This window comes from Sceloporus occidentalis, unplaced genomic scaffold (assembly GCF_023333645.1).
Source record: "Sceloporus occidentalis isolate IW3139 unplaced genomic scaffold, rSceOcc1.0.p SCAF_1, whole genome shotgun sequence".
Taxonomy (NCBI): domain Eukaryota; kingdom Metazoa; phylum Chordata; class Lepidosauria; order Squamata; family Phrynosomatidae; genus Sceloporus; species Sceloporus occidentalis.
In genome coordinates this window covers 109,977,373-109,993,445 of record NW_028316981.1, presented here as the reverse complement: position 1 = coordinate 109,993,445, position 16,073 = coordinate 109,977,373, and the positions used below count along the sequence as shown (strand labels likewise).

Below are 16,073 nucleotides of genomic sequence, written 5' to 3'. Positions count from 1 at the left end.
TTCACTGCCATTGCATTCTGCATCAAAAACCTATTAAGGCAGTATATGATCATGAAAAGACTACTCTTCTGCACTGACTCATGTCTGTTTACACATTTCCCCCACTGAGACATTCATATACCTAGCTAGAAGATCACACTGGCCCTTATCGTGAAACTGGAACTCCAATCCAGAGCCAATCTGAAGTGAAGGGGAAGCAGAGTCAATTCGAATCCAAGGCAATTCACATGATGAATTATCACACATGAAGAACGAAATTGTGGTCATTCCTGAGTCAAAGCGGAGCAAGTGCACATTAAATTACCACACCAGTACATACCATGTGGATTCACCAATGCGAATTGGGCCCCTTGCACATGCTCAGTGGGGGTCTGAATGCATTGTGAACCTTTGCACTTCCGAGGTGAAGAAGGGGGCCACTTCCTGATTCCAGTTTCACATGAATGCTAGCTCACGTGAATAATAGGGAATGTCACCTATCCCTACATGCCCTCTGCTTCATCCGAATGTATCATTATTATTATTATTATTATTATTATTATTATTATTATGCAGTGCCTTGTTCTCCATTATTATTATTATTAAAGAAATATTATGCTACCTCCTTTCTTGAAGGAGTATCAGAAGCAAATGGAGCAAAATTGCAGTTCAGCATCATGGGAAATGTGGGACCTTGGAGGTTTGGAGGGTGTACCAGGACGGAAGCAAAGTTGCATTCCACACCAGACCAATTCGTAGTGAAATCAAAGTGAGCTTGGAAACAATTTTTGTGAATTCGCTTGTTACCGAATTCACAAAAATTAGGAGTCACTTTGGATTGACTGTGGATCTGCCTCGGAACGACCCCCCATAGAAAGCAATCATGTGAGATAATACATCACGTTTTAATGTGAATTTGCATGGTTGGACCCGCAGTGGCTTCGGATCAGAGCTGAAAACCCCTCCGTGTGATAAGTGCCATTGTCTGCAAAAAGAGAGTGTTAGTTTGACCAGGGCTTTATCTGAAGCAAGGCTTCACAGAGTCCAGTATCAAAATTTACTTTTTGTGCTCTAAATTGTAACAGTAGTTAAATAATTGTAAAGTGAAAACTGCATGGTTAATTTCACGTGCCACGTAGTAAGAAGCCCCAACTCCACATATTTAGGTTACCGTACTAGGGCCTCTAGGGACCAGATCCCTTGTGATCTTGGTAGCTAAACAGGATCAGCTCTGCTAGTACTTGGATGAGAGACTGCTAACTAATACCAGGTGCTGTATGCTATATTTCATAGGAAAGAACTGGCAAACCACTTCTGAGTATTACTTGTTCAGATAAATCCTGTGAAATTCATGGTGTCATGATAAGTTGGCAGGTGACTTGAACACACATACATACACATACAAAGGTTCAAAGGTTGTGATATATGTAGGAAGGGACAACTTAGCCTGGCATCATTTTTTAAATATTAGAAGCTATATATCTCTTTTGATCTGACCTGGTGGCACAAATAGAAAAGCTAATGTAGACTGACATTTTTCATATTTTGATATATAATTTTGCATTGTTGTTGTTTTTCAAAGCTCACTCCAGTATTTCAATATTAGAAAATAGATATACTTTGGTTGTGTTCAGATATCACAGTAAACCAAGTTTAACGTGATTAGAATAATCTTGCCTTTCCCCAGGAACACACCTTTCCTCCACCACAGTTTCATTTTAGATTAATAAAAATATACCATATCATCCTAACTCTAGATCACAACTATGGTTTGGTGAAATAAGCTATCTTTATAACTTAGGGCTTAATGTTGTCTTGTGTCAAATAAACCATAGTTTTGAAACATTAGACCTCAACTATGATTTGGTGAAACAAGCTATCTTTTTAACTTATGGTTTAAAGTTATCTTGTTTAAAACCATAGCTTTAGAAGGCCACTTCTTGGTTTCAAAAGTATGCTAAAGTGTTGCAACCTGGTTTTGTTGCATTCTTAGGAAATTGTTTTTAGGACAGAGAGCATGTATCAAATCCACATAGAAGTGTTGTTAGGTGTTTCTCAATGTAAAATGTGAAGCTTTCCCCAGTTTAAGATTCAGAAGAGGGGAAATAATTTAGAACATTTTAATTTTGTTTTGGTTAATAACACACCAAAGACTGTTCTTCCTTGGTTCATCAATACTAATCTTCAGCATGACTAACCTTGGGCATGACATTTGTTACCATTTTGGAATACTAAATAGCCGTGTTAACCTCTAACCACCATGGACTGGCCGTCTCATTATAAAGAGTTACAAAACACTTTATAAAAATTCTTTCCATAAAGAGTGAAGGATGAGAAAGGGAAAAGACTGCAATTAAAAATTATGAGACCATTCATCTTTTATGCTGCTTCGGGGTAGACTATAGTGTGTTCTGTTATTTGGCACGGCAGGAAGATGGGGTAAAGATTTTATGAGAAACCACAGATGCTGTATATTTTTGAAAAATAATTTACAGCTTCTTGTCAAAAGCCATCTCACACTAGGTTCCCATATATTTTGCTTTGGTTTTAATCATAGAATCATAGAATCGTAGAGTTGGAAGAGACCACTAGGGCCATCCAGTCCAACCCCCTGCCATGCAGGAAATCCAAATCAAAGCATCCCTGACATGTTGTTTTTCAAACTACTGTACCAAAATGAAACACCCATGTTCTGTAAAAAAAGATGGATTCACATGAGTAGTAAAAAGAAATTCATAAAACCAAGCTAATGGGAATGATATATAAATGCAGTGCCCATTACTATTAAGATGTAAAAGTGTCTTATTTCCAGTTTTCAGAAAAATATGGAATGATATAATGTTTAAAGGCAGATTGACTAGAAATCAAGGTGAATCAGAGTTTGGCATGGCAGGAACTTCCCTTTGAGCTTAGCAGTTAAGGGCCAGTATCCACATTTGTAGCCTGATGATATGCAGCTCTGCTCAGAAGTAATTCCCACAGAGTTCAACAGAATTTACTATGAAATAAGTATATGTAATAATAATAATAATAATAATAATAATAGGATTTATTTCTATGCATCCCAATCACTGGGAATCCAGGCGGCTTACAACAGAGGGGATAATAGACGGTTCCCTGCCCTCAGGCTTACAATCTAAAAAGACACGACACAAAAGGAGAAGGGAATGGTGAAGGGGGAGGGGATCAGGTCAGATTTAAAAACTGTAGGCTTAATTTGAGAAGTGGCATCTTGCCACACTTTTAAAAATAATATAATCCTGTAAGGTGTAACTCATAATGATCCCCAAATGCAACACAGAAATCAAAGGAAGCAAAATTTATATCTGTTTGGAGAGTATAGTTTGCCAAGTAGCACAGAAATCAGACATTTATGAAATAGTATCCAGGATCTTCCCAAGATTTCCAACGCTATATCAGAAGAAGTCAGATCTTCTGTTAAAAATGTAAAGTACAATATGTTTCATATGTATTTGTATATAAAGTAGGAATAAGGTGACTCAGAGGAATTATGTTAATAAGTAGGAAAGCCAATATAGCGTAGTATAATGGTTTGAGTGTTGGACTAGGACACTGGAAGACCAAGGTTCAAATTCCAACTTGGTCATGATAACCAAACATGATCTCCCAGTTGCAGAGGAAAGCAATGACAAACTCCTTCCGAACAAATTCTGCTAAGAATACCACATGACAGGGTGAAATGACTTCAAGGCACATAAAAGCAACACAACACAAGGGAGACTAAAGGGTTGTGTACTGTTAGCAAGCCCTACTCTGAATTTTTTTTAATTAAAAAAACCTTACTATTTATACAAAGCATTCTAGGAGTTCAAGGTGATAACATTATTCTTGTAAACTTTATAAGAATCATGTAAAGTATGTATACTGACTAGCATGGCCACTATGAATTTATGGCAGAAAGGGGGTTTGAACCTGAATTGTTTACATCCAGAGCCAAAGTCTATCATTATAGCCAAGCAAAGAAATCACAAAGAGCACTGGATAGCCTCTGTCAAACCTAATATTATGTCATCTACCATCCAGGGGAGGAGAGAGGAAACATGCTCCCAAACCAAAGGGTGGTGAATGCATGCTGCCTGCAGCAGAGTTATTTACATATCATGCATAAAGCTATTTTGGCTATACCACAATCTGCTCTGGAGCACCTTGCATAGAGCAGGTTAAGCCATCATATTCTCTCTCTTTTTGTCTTCTAAAGCAACAACCCTGCCCACAAGTACTACCTAGCTGTGGATCCTGTTTCAGGCTCACTTTATGTCTCAGACACCAACAGCCGTCGTATTTACAGAGTCAAAAGTCTTACTGGTGCAAAGGAGCTGGCTAGTAATTCGGAAGTGGTGGCCGGGACAGGGGAACAGTGCCTGCCTTTTGATGAAGCCCGATGTGGAGATGGAGGGAAAGGAGTGGATGCAACATTAATGAGCCCACGAGGTAAGGGAACGTGAAAGGTGGTCGGAAGCTAAAGTGACTCTAGATATAATTATTTCATAATCAAATCACTGCTTGCTGAGATATTTTTAATCTGTGGTTTAATCACAGTAGGTTGACAACTATTTAGTGCACACAGGTTTGTCTTGGGCTTTTCTTTCTTCTTTTTACTGGAAGTGACTGCAGTCCTTCTACTTGATTTCCCTTGTAAAAGAAGGCAAAAATATTTCTTAATCAGTCATACCCCAGTGGGAACAGGCAAGTGCAAGCAAGCTGGATTATCTAAAATATGATCCTCCTGGGGGTGCAAAAGTACCTAGTATTTGCCTGGGTAGAGACAGACAATGGATCATTGCATCAACTGCACACGCTTTTACTTTGCCTGGTCCAGGCAACATTAATCACTGGTTGTCTAGAATGTCATGTTTACCACAGCAGCGATGAGAGGTTCTCTGTTTCTAAACTCAAACTGCAGGAGCTTCTGTTGCTCAAGGACGAGAACGGTTAAAGGAAAGGGTGAGGCCTTTAAAGAGAAAGGAGTAAAGAACAGCCAAGAGAAAAGCAACAAAAATGGGGTGGAGGGAATACCAGTAGCAGCTAGGAAAACAGCTAGCTGATGATATTGAGCCAATATAGCCTTTATGAGCACTAAGCCCTTTTGGCAAAAAAAGAGCTGGACTATGCACCAAGAAGCAACTGAAGAACAGTGTGTGGGAAATCATTACATGTGAAGGTGATTCCCTGAGACTACCAATGTCCATGAAACACAATGGATGAAAAAGGTAGAAATTGCAGGGCTGGTTTGCTTATTTCGCCTTGGATGCTTGCATTGGTATGACTTACACACAAGTTTGATTAATTCATCTGTAGCCACCTTGAGTTCCTGTACTGGGAGGAAGGTAGGATATAAATAAACATAATAATAATAACTGTATGCATGTGTCACCCTCAGCTTTTTTTTACTTCTGTATTCTTTTTGTGTAGAATTAGAACATGCATAAAGACATTACTTATAGTCCTGTAATAATGTCCCCCAAATGTAGCACAGAAATCAAGGGAAGCAAAGTTTATACTTGTCTTGAGAGCATAGCTTGCCAAGTGGCACAGACATCAGGCATTTATGGAATAGTGTCTAGCTTCTTCCTAAGATTTCCAGTGTTGTATTAGAAAAAATCAAATCTTCTATTAAAAATATAAAGTACATTATGTTTCATATGTATATGTATATAATACTAGGAATTCAATATGTATTTGTACACAGTATAATACTAGGAATTAGGTAACTCAAAGTAATAGTGTTCGTGTTAGCTTAGAAATAAGTCTGTTGACAATTTAGAGCCAAAGACTTCATTTCCTAACAGAGCAGTACTTTTTGTGTTGGAGGTAATACAGTACTTCAGCTCCCAAACCCAGGAGCAAATGTACACACGTGAGTGACAGCCACAATCATCTGTATTTGTGATAAATGTATCAGCCAAACATGAGCGCAGAGAACTCATTTTTAACTTTCATTGCACCCTGGTAGGAATTGCAGTGGATAAGTATGGCCTTATGTATTTTGTTGATGCTACAATGATCCGAAAAGTTGATCAGAATGGAATCATATCAACTCTGCTGGGCTCTAATGACCTAACTGCTGTTCGGCCACTAAGCTGTGATTCCAGCATGGATGTCACCCAGGTAGAGTGTTACTTCCTCTTTGTAACAAAACAGATGGCAATTTATTTTGGATAAATGCCCAGTTTTTCTCCCTGGAAAATATACGTTCCACTCTACTTGGAAAAAAGATATAGTATACAGTGAAATTTAATATAGCTAAATGAACAAGCAAACTTCCTTTGCGACAACATGCATCAGTGATAAAAGAAAAGAGCTGTAGCAATGTTGTGTTTAATAGGATTTATTAAACACAACATTTAGTCTTGTGTTCTGTATTTATAACTATCCAGTGGAGCCAAATATATTTTAAGGAATAGTGAAAAGAAATCTGAACAAGTGAACTACACCAGTTTTGTTTTTTGGTTTGTTCAGTTAAGAAGATTTTGATCAATTGCCTGATTTTTACACAAATGATTTTTATGCACTGCAAGAAATAGATTCACTAAGGTTGTTTGAAATCTAATCATAACACACTGATTATCTCATAGGTGCGTCTGGAGTGGCCAACTGATTTAGCTGTCAATCCAATGGATAACTCTCTGTATGTACTGGAAAACAACGTCATTTTGCGAATCACAGAGAACCATCAGGTCAGCATCATCGCTGGCCGTCCAATGCACTGTCAGGTTCCTGGCATAGACTACTCCCTCAGCAAACTGGCCATTCATTCTGCCCTGGAGTCAGCCAGTGCTATTGCCATCTCACACACAGGAATTCTTTACATCAGTGAGACAGATGAAAAGAAAATTAACCGGCTTCGTCAGGTCACCACTAATGGCGAGATCTGCCTTCTAGCTGGAGCAGCTTCAGACTGTGACTGCAAAAATGATGTCAACTGTAATTGCTATGCTGGCGATGATGCTTATGCCACGGATGCCATCTTAAATACTCCTTCATCCTTAGCAGTGGCACCAGATGGCACCATTTATATTGCGGATCTTGGAAATATACGTATCAGGGCTGTCAGCAAAAACAAGCCTGTCCTTAACTCTTTTAACCAGTATGAAATTGCATCTCCTGGAGAGCAGGAACTATATGTCTTCAACATTGATGGTATCCACCAATATACCCTCAGCCTTGTAACAGGAGAATATCTATATAATTTCACCTATAGTGCCGATAATGATGTGACCGAAGTGATTGATAATAATGGTAACTCTCTAAAAATTCGACGCGATACGAATGGAGCACCACGTCATTTTCTAATGCCTGACAATCAAATTGTGACTCTTGCTGTTGGCACAAATGGTGGTCTTAAAGTAGTGTCGACGCAGACCTTAGAACATGGATTAATGACTTACCATGGGAACAGTGGTCTCTTGGCAACCAAAAGTGATGAAACAGGATGGACAACATTTTATGAGTAAGACCTCACCCCCTCCCCCAATCACAGTGCATATCCATTTTCTGTTTAGGTAAGAAACAAGTAGGGATTCATCATGGAATAGCGCTCAAGAGGGTAAAGACACATGTAAGCATATTTCCACCAAACCCAGCATGAGCCTCCAGTTTTTGGCATTATGTATTTGAAATGTTTGTAGTGACTGAAGGGTCAAAAAGGGGGACAAGGAATGGGAAGAGGATAGATAAGACAATTAGTAAACAACCATACAGTAAATCAATGAGGTAGACACAACTATATTCTGAATTAACTGTTGTTTTAGAGTGTATCCTGTCAGAGAAAAAGAATCTGACTGTAAATTTTATTTTGAAACATTTTTGCACAAACATGGTATGCCTCTTTAGAATGAAGGCTAAGATGTGTAGTGAAACATATTCTGGCCTTCATCCCTTCCCAGTTCCAGATAGCAACTGCTAAATGATCAATCAATGCTACGGTTAATCCATTGATCCACTGGGTTTAATCTAAATTGGATTAGCAATTGGGTTTAGCCTTCTGTTGTGAATTTTAGTTTAGCCTTCTGTTGTGAATGTTAGTATAACACAAACATGCAGAAAGATGTCACCCAAGTATTAATCACACAGCTCAGAGAAGGATGTTCAGATGGTTTGGATAATTTTCCTAATATTAGGGATGTCTTTTGAAGAAGACGATGTTTTATGGTGCTGAACAGATTGAAATATAGCTATCATTTATGAGTGTTTAGAATGCCTGCATTTGTATAGCAACTAACAAAATAAGCCCTAAATTTGTTGACCTTGTCTGGCAGGACAGAGAATATTTATTTCCCCTACTTGTTCTGCCCAGCTCATAACCTAATAGATTATGGCCACACACCACTAAGTTTCCTCTCTTCAGGGATTTCAATATTGCAATTTCTTTTGGAACTCAAATGACAGGTCTTGCTATTCAAATGTCAGGATATTGGGGCCATGCTCCATATCGGCAGATAAAACATTGATTAGCTTTACTGATTGCTTGTTCTTGAGATTGATGAGGAAATTGAATCCAAAGAGATGTGAACAGATTCTGTTTAGTTTGTATAATTCTGGGAGAGCTGCAAATTACCCTCGTTTTAAAAACAGGTAGATTAGAAAGACAAAATTTCCTCTTTAACTACAACAAATGAAAGATATGAATGCTAGACATTTTTTAAAAAGAAGGATCTGCACAACAAAACCAGAGTCTCATTATCTTTCCCTAAATAGTCCTCAGGTGCATCCCTGTAAGTATGTGGAGTAGAGTTTGTTCAAGTAAGCCACATATATACTAATACTGGTGTAGCTCAGAGATGGAGAATCATGTAGACCTCCAGATGTTACTGGACTGCAGTTTTCATCATTCCTTGTCATTGGCTGTGCAAGCTAAGGTTGATAGGATTTGCATTCCAGTAGCATCTGGGGGACCGCAAATTGCCCACTTCAAATACATCTGCTTATGGCTGAAATGTTTACCTTCAATAAGTTTGAGGCGGGTAGTTATTGTCAAGGCAATGTGCATGCACACATGCATGCACATACATGTGCACGTGCACGCACACACTGTTTGAAACAGAATGAGGTCTTTAAACAGTGGCTGGATGGCCATCTGTCGGGGATGCTTTGATTGAGATTTCCTGCATGGCAAGGGGTTGGACTGGATGGCCCTTGCGGCCTGTTCCAACTCTACAATTCTATGACTCTATGATCTCCAAAAGATCTGTTTTTGAAGGACCATAGATCTGATCTAACTTGATCTGGCTTATATGCCATCTTTGTTGTAGTGCAGGACATAAGGCTGCTTTATGTTTGCTGTGTCAGAAAGTTTCCCTTGTAAGATGGAGGCTCAGAACCAGGGATGTAGCTAAAGGGGGAGGGGGGGCAAAATGAGAGCATTGCTCCACAAAATAAGAATTCTGCTCTCCAATGAAATTTTCCTTCAGTTTTCAAATTTATAGCATTGTAGTTCTCGAAAATGAGTTCAGCATTTAGAAATACAATTTCGATCCCTCAATTGTATTTCTAAATGTTCAACTGATGCTTTAAATTTGAGAACTGTAATGCTACAGATTTGAGGGCAGGTAAAGATACCAAGGGTATGTGAACACAGCAAATACAAGAGTTCTGTGTTCAAACAGTTTTCAGTATCTCACTCTTTGGAATGCTAGAAATTTGGGGACTGAAGGAAAATTTCAATGCTCATATTCTGGCCCACATAAATATACTCCTGTTGAAGTGAGTAGATTTTCTCACAGGGAAGCAGGCTGTCCTGCTGCTTCTTGTAAGTAGCCTAGTGATGTATCCTACTGAATTGCGAAGATGCATATCTGGGCATTGGCAAGGGTTTCCCAATGTGCGCTGGGCTTTCCTGATGTATATCAGCATTCCCTTAGCTGTTGTCCCAATGCTCATTGGTCCCACTTCACAACACCATTATTATTATTATTATTAACCTTTATTTATAAAGCACTGTAAATTTACACAGCGCTGTACATACAATATTTTTAATTGGACGGTTCCCTGCCCTCAGGCTTACAATCTAAAAAGACACGACACAAAAGGAGAAGGGAAAGGTGGTGGGGAAGGGGCCTCTCTAGTAGGATAATACATATAAAATACATAGCAATACAGGAAATGATTCAATAAAACAGACAACAAAAGAACATCAAATAGCAAGTGACAATTATGCAATGCCTGGGAACGCTTCTCTGAACAGGATGGTCTTCAGCTCCGTTTTGAAGCTGGTTAAAGATGGCAGCCCCTTACTGAATATGGGCATTGCGAAACTTCTCAGTTTTGTTTCCCCCAGATATAAGTCCCTTACTGAATCTGACCCATAACTTTATCTGCCATTCTGATATCAACATAATGGTCATGATCGTGCCTCATGAGATGAAGCTACAATGAGAGAGCTCCATTGTTGTAGCTGCATCTGACAGTGTCACCCCACCTCAACCTAGCTTTTCATTCTGGCAGCATGCCAACGGAAGGGCTTCCAAACCTCTGCAGATCAGGACAGCACTCTCCCTAGCACAGGCAGCTGGAGAGACCCCTCGGGATCCTGTCACAACTGCTGGTCGTAATCACAACTGTAGATGTTGTTTCTTAGCACCCCAATCTGCAGCACCTTGCAAACCCTTTGTTGGGCACTGCCAGGCTGAAAAGGTAGGGTTTGAGGAATCATATTTTGTGTTAATAGCATAAATATGAATCCCCGTCAGTTATGAGATGTTAAGCCCAGCCGATGATCTTTTAGCCACTGATCAAGATGCCAGACATTGACAAACAGCAGGTAGTTTAAACCAGGAAGCAGGTGCAACCATGCTGGAGGGGAGATTTTTCAGCCTTGCCAGGCATGTGGTTATTTATGTCCTTAAATCATATTTGTTTCATGTGAAGTGCCAGTTGTAGTTACTTTCTGAAAAACCAAAACTGGGCAAATGGCATTAACATTTCTTTTAAATAGCAGGATAGTAGGATAGGGAGAGGACTAAGGTATGCCTACCAGCATTAAAGCAGTTTGACGCCACTTTAACTGCTGTGACTCTATCCTACAGTATCCTAGAATGTGTATTTTGGTGAGGTACAAGAGTTCTGTGCAAGACCAGTCTGAATATCCCAACAAACTACAAATCCCACAATTCTACTGGAAGGAGCCATGACCACTAAAGTGGGGTTAGACTCCTTTATTTCTGCCATGTCCATACACCATTACATAAGAAAAACTGGCCTAATTCCCATCATATCCTTAGAAGAGTCTACCTAGATTTGGTCAGCCATAAGCCAGTTCATGATTTTTCAAGGAATTGACCATGAGCTTCTGTTTGATGACTTAAAGACACCTTGGCCTGGCTTGGCCTTAGTGCACCTTTAGTGTGTATGACTACCAAACAAACATAGTTCAAAGAGATTTTTTAAAAACGATACAGCCAGTTTGAGTGAGAAAAAGCTACATTTTTAAGGGTTTCCACATTTTGGGGTTTGCTGCTTGAGGTTTGTTTTGCTTTTAATGGTGTTCATCAGTGATGTGGGGAAACACTGCCATCTGCTGGTCATTTTGTACAATGACTGCTTGTGAACAGGTATGTTTGTTTTTATAGATTTTGATTAAAGTTGCTTTATTGTTTTCGAGAGCAAGAAATGGATGATCACTCTGTAAATCCTTGTTTGCAAAGTTATCCTAAAATAATCATGCAACATTCATCATCTCACATAGTATGAACAGTAAATTTTATTCTGCAAAGAAAAAAGGAATCCTTATTTACTCTATTGACTTCTTTGAATTGTTTTTAGGTTCCCTAGTGCAGGCATAGAAATATGTTTTTTAAAAAGCTGTCTGCTTGCAAACAAGACAAATGTGTGAATCACTGAGATGTATAAATCAGGTTAAAAACCTGCTGTGGTTCATGTGGGATAACCTTGGGGGCATACTTTCGAAACTAACTTAGGCCCCATACAGACAGGCCAAAATAAAGCTGCTTCGGGTTCACTTTGGAGGTATGCTGTTTAAATGTTGCATACATCCTAAGAGTCCGGAAGCTGTGCCAAAGCCATGATCCAGTCCTAAGGACTGGAGGACAGCTCTCTGTTCCATATTTTATTCCCACTATTTTAGTGGGATAATGCAAACCATGCAGTATATTGAAAGCAGTTGGAGCATTTTGAAATATGTTCAGAGGGGAGGAAGGAATGGCAGGCCTCATGGATATTACTGGCAAAATGGAGGTAAGAGATCTGCAACCAGCAAAACTCTAGGGCATCATTGTTGTTGTATGCCTTCAAGTTGTTTCCAACTTATGGTGGCCCTAAGGCAAACCTATCACAGGGTTTTCTTGACAAGATTTGAGGTTTGACATTGCTTTCTCCAGAGGCTGAGAGTATGTGACTTGCTCAAGGTTCTCCAGTAGATTTCATGGCCAAACTCTAGTCTCCAGAATGGTAGTCCAGCACTCAAACCACTATACCATGCTTGCTCTAGGGCACAGTCAGTGCCAACAACGCTGGGTTAGGGCACTTTCATTCTTTATCAGATGCATTTCCAGGTTCCTAAGGACATTCTTTATTTTCACTCTTTATAACCACAGTTACTGTAACCACAGTTACAGGTATGCAACCTGTTCTTATAATGAGTGAAACTGCTCTAGTCCAGCATTGTTGGCACCGACTGGCTGCATCTCTCCAGGAAGGCAAATCTTTTCTGTCTTACCAGGTGATTTCAGGGATTTGGCCTTTTTCATATGAAACAGGTGCTAATACATAGTACATAATACATAGAAGTAAACTTCACAAGCTGACTGGAGGTTTGTTGCTTTATGTGCCTTCAGTTGTAGTTACACTGTAGGAATAACGCAGTTTGACACCACTTTAACTGCCATGACTTCATACTACAGAATCCTGAAATTTGTAGTTTGTGAGGCACCAGCAGTCTTTGGCAGAGAATGCTATGGACCTTGTAAAACTACAAATTCCAGAATTACATAGGATGGAGCTACAGCACCAAAATTGGTGTCAAACTGTATTACAGCTGCAATGTAGCTGCACCCTTGAAGCCATTTCTGACTTATGGCAACCCCAAAGTAAACCTATTACAGGATTTTCTTGGCAAGATTTGTTCAGAGGGGAGTTTCATTTCCCTTTTACTGAGACTGAGGCGGGATACAGACCGCCGCTTTCCAGCGGTCTCCCGCCGGCGCCATTTGCTCCGCGCGGGAGCTGCAGCAGCCAAACCGCACGGCTCCCGCGCGGAGCAAAAAAGAAGCTCCATTTCGGAGCTTCTTTTTGCGGCGCCTTTATGACATCGCGAGGCGCCGCTGGCGCATTCGCGACATCATAGGCGCAGTGACATGTCTGGACGCTATGCGTCCAGTACGTAAACATGGCGGCCCCCATGTGGAAGGGGCGCCTCCATGTTGTACGTATTCTATATGTACTAGGGTTAGGGGGGTGCGGAAGCACCTCCCCTTCCTAACCCTAGTACGTATAGAAGACATACTATATGGTGGTTTGTATCCCGCCTGAGAAAGTGTCACTTGCTCAAGGTCACCCAGATGGTTTCCATGAGTTTCCCAAGTAATAGTCCAATGCTGAAACCATTACACCACAGTGGAAGTACACAGAGTCTTAAAACAACCCCCATTAAGGTATGTAAATAGCTCTCTGTTCTTTCTGACCTAATGACACCTCCCAACAGCTCTTCAGTTATTAAGTCGTTAGTTAATTGTTGAATTTATATCCCACCTTTCTCTCAAAATGGTATTCAATGCATCTTTTAAAAAAGATTTAACAAAAAGTTTAAAAGGAATGAAATAACAATATGATTTGTTTTTTTCAAAAAGTAAAAATATAGTTAAAAACAGATTTGAAACAGGTTTAAAACTCAGTTACAGGTGGCCTTCCATATCCATAGATTTTTTGTTCATGGATTCAACCATCCCCAGCTTGAAAATATTTTTAATGTAAATTTCAAAAAGCAAACCTTGATTTTTCCATTTTATAGGGACACTATTTTACAATGCCATTTTATTTAATGTGTCTTGAGCATCCACGGATTTTGGTACCCACAGGGGGTCCTGGAACCAAACCCCCAGTGGATACCAAGGGCCCACTGTACAAGTAAAAGATTACAAATACAGGACACCACTTCACTGCTCCACAATTAATATTCAAAGTCCTGCCTAAATAAAATCATCTTCACCTGCTGACTGAAAGAGAGCAAGGAGGGGGCCAGGTGGGCCTCCCATGGAAGGGAGTTCCACAGCCTGGAAGTAGCCCCTGAGAAGGTTCTCAGTGTGTCCCTGTCAGTTCCTAGGGTATGTCCTCCAACATCATAAATATTGCTTAATAAATGCATTTCTCGCTCCTTACTAGTTCTCAGTTTACAGAACAGTTAGATCATATTACTGATCATCCAGACAATCAATCCAGGAAAACTCTTTCCTCAGATGATGACAAGGATATTTCCATGGGAGCAATTGGTAGAGCCTGTATGCTGATCTGCCTGCTGCTTATTTCTCCTTCTGGACATCCACACACAAATTTTGACTAAACCTATGTACACAATGGGACAATTCAGTCCTTATTGTCATGTTTTCAGAATGTCACTGTTCCTCCTCTTCCCTTCACTTGCCTCTGGAATTGCTGATAACACAAATACTCTGCCCTCTTCCCCTTTTGCTGATCCTGATCTTTTAAAAGAAAAATCCAAGCATTTTGCAGTGAATGGCTTTTTTCTTCTACCAAACTGAGTAATTATTACTGCATACATAATTTTAAATTGCTTTATTGAATCCAGTTGTGCTGTGAAATAAGACATTAATAACTGTATTCCCTGAACAATAATCATTGTTTACTACTGCTTCTAAATCAAATGCCACCCACCTTTCCCCCATTTGTCTTTCTATGCAGCTTCTGCTAAATGGCATTGCTCTTTTCTTAACAGCTTCACTTTCCATAACTTTGGAAGAAAAAAGCAGAAGGGAAGCTAATGACGGAAGATGGAATGGGGGAACATATCCCAAATAAAATAAAGTAGCCTTTACGAATAATGAAGTTAGAGCTGGTCCTCAGTATTTTATTTTATTTTTCTTTTTAACAACCGTTTTGCTTTTGTGAATCAAGCATTGAGTAAAACACAGGAGCTTATTCCATGGTGTTTTAATTGAACTTACCTCTATCTGATTTAAACCTTAATTCAGGCAGCATCCTGATATTATCAGACAGTTTTTGCTGCCCAAATACAGCTTGGGTCCACCCCTGCTTCCAGGAGTGCTCCACTGGCCATTTTCTCAAGCTGGAAAACTCCTGAATCCAAAAAGAGCTGGGAGGAGAGCTCTGGAAGTGGGGATGGACCCGGGATATGTTTGTGCAGCAGATTAGACAGCAAAAACCATTTGATAAAATCTGGATGCCACCCGAATTAAGATTTAATCCGGATGGAGGTAAAACAAATTAAAACACCTTGAGATAAGCTCCACAGTGAAGGTGAACTTCAGATTTGAAGGATCTACCTTTTCATTTGCTTTGTTTTTAGCAAAATCTTGAATCCAACCAGGGGCAAAACAGGAAAGTGTTAAAAATTAAAGAACAGGATGCCTCTGAGCATATGGTCAGCCCAGGAATGTGTGATCAGTGCCAGAAAAACAGAGTAGAAAACTTTCCTGCATCATTCCACTCTTAGTTTCCCTTAAGCATTTCCCCCCTAGCATTTCTAGAGGGGTTTAGAAACTAATCTACTGAGAAATGGCTTTTTGGGTTTTTGTTTTTGTTTTTTTGGTTTTTTTAGTTAGCTTGTTAGATAACTGAGAATCAAAAACATTTCTCAATCTACTGCAAGCCAGACAAAAATCTGCGATAGATCCCACATGGTACACAGACCCCTTCTTTGATCAAAGTACTTGATGGCATGATGGCAAGGGGTTGCTGGGCAAAGAACTTTGGGCTATAGAAGTGGATTCTCAAATGGTAACCAGACATGAAACCAAGACCTTAATTTAAGTATAAGGGAGTTCCCCTCCCCTGTATCCCTAACGTGCATTCATATTTTAATTGTGATTATTCCCTATGAATATGTACATCTCTTCTACATAAAATACTTGTTCATTTCATGT

The 16,073-nt window shown here is 39.7% G+C and overlaps 1 protein-coding gene across 7 annotated transcripts in view; it reads left to right on the top strand.

Moving 5' to 3' along the window:
- Window positions 1-16,073, top strand: part of TENM2 (teneurin transmembrane protein 2) — a 1,152,237-nt gene that overhangs the window by 1,099,204 nt on the left and 36,960 nt on the right. For all 7 annotated transcript variants that reach the window (XM_089531991.1, XM_089531984.1, XM_089531975.1 and 4 more), the window contains 3 exons: window positions 4,199-4,431; window positions 5,954-6,108; window positions 6,576-7,450. In XM_089531991.1, the coding sequence (XP_089388117.1) occupies window positions 4,199-4,431; window positions 5,954-6,108; window positions 6,576-7,450 (1,263 nt within the window). The remainder of the gene's footprint in view (window positions 1-4,198; window positions 4,432-5,953; window positions 6,109-6,575; window positions 7,451-16,073) is intronic.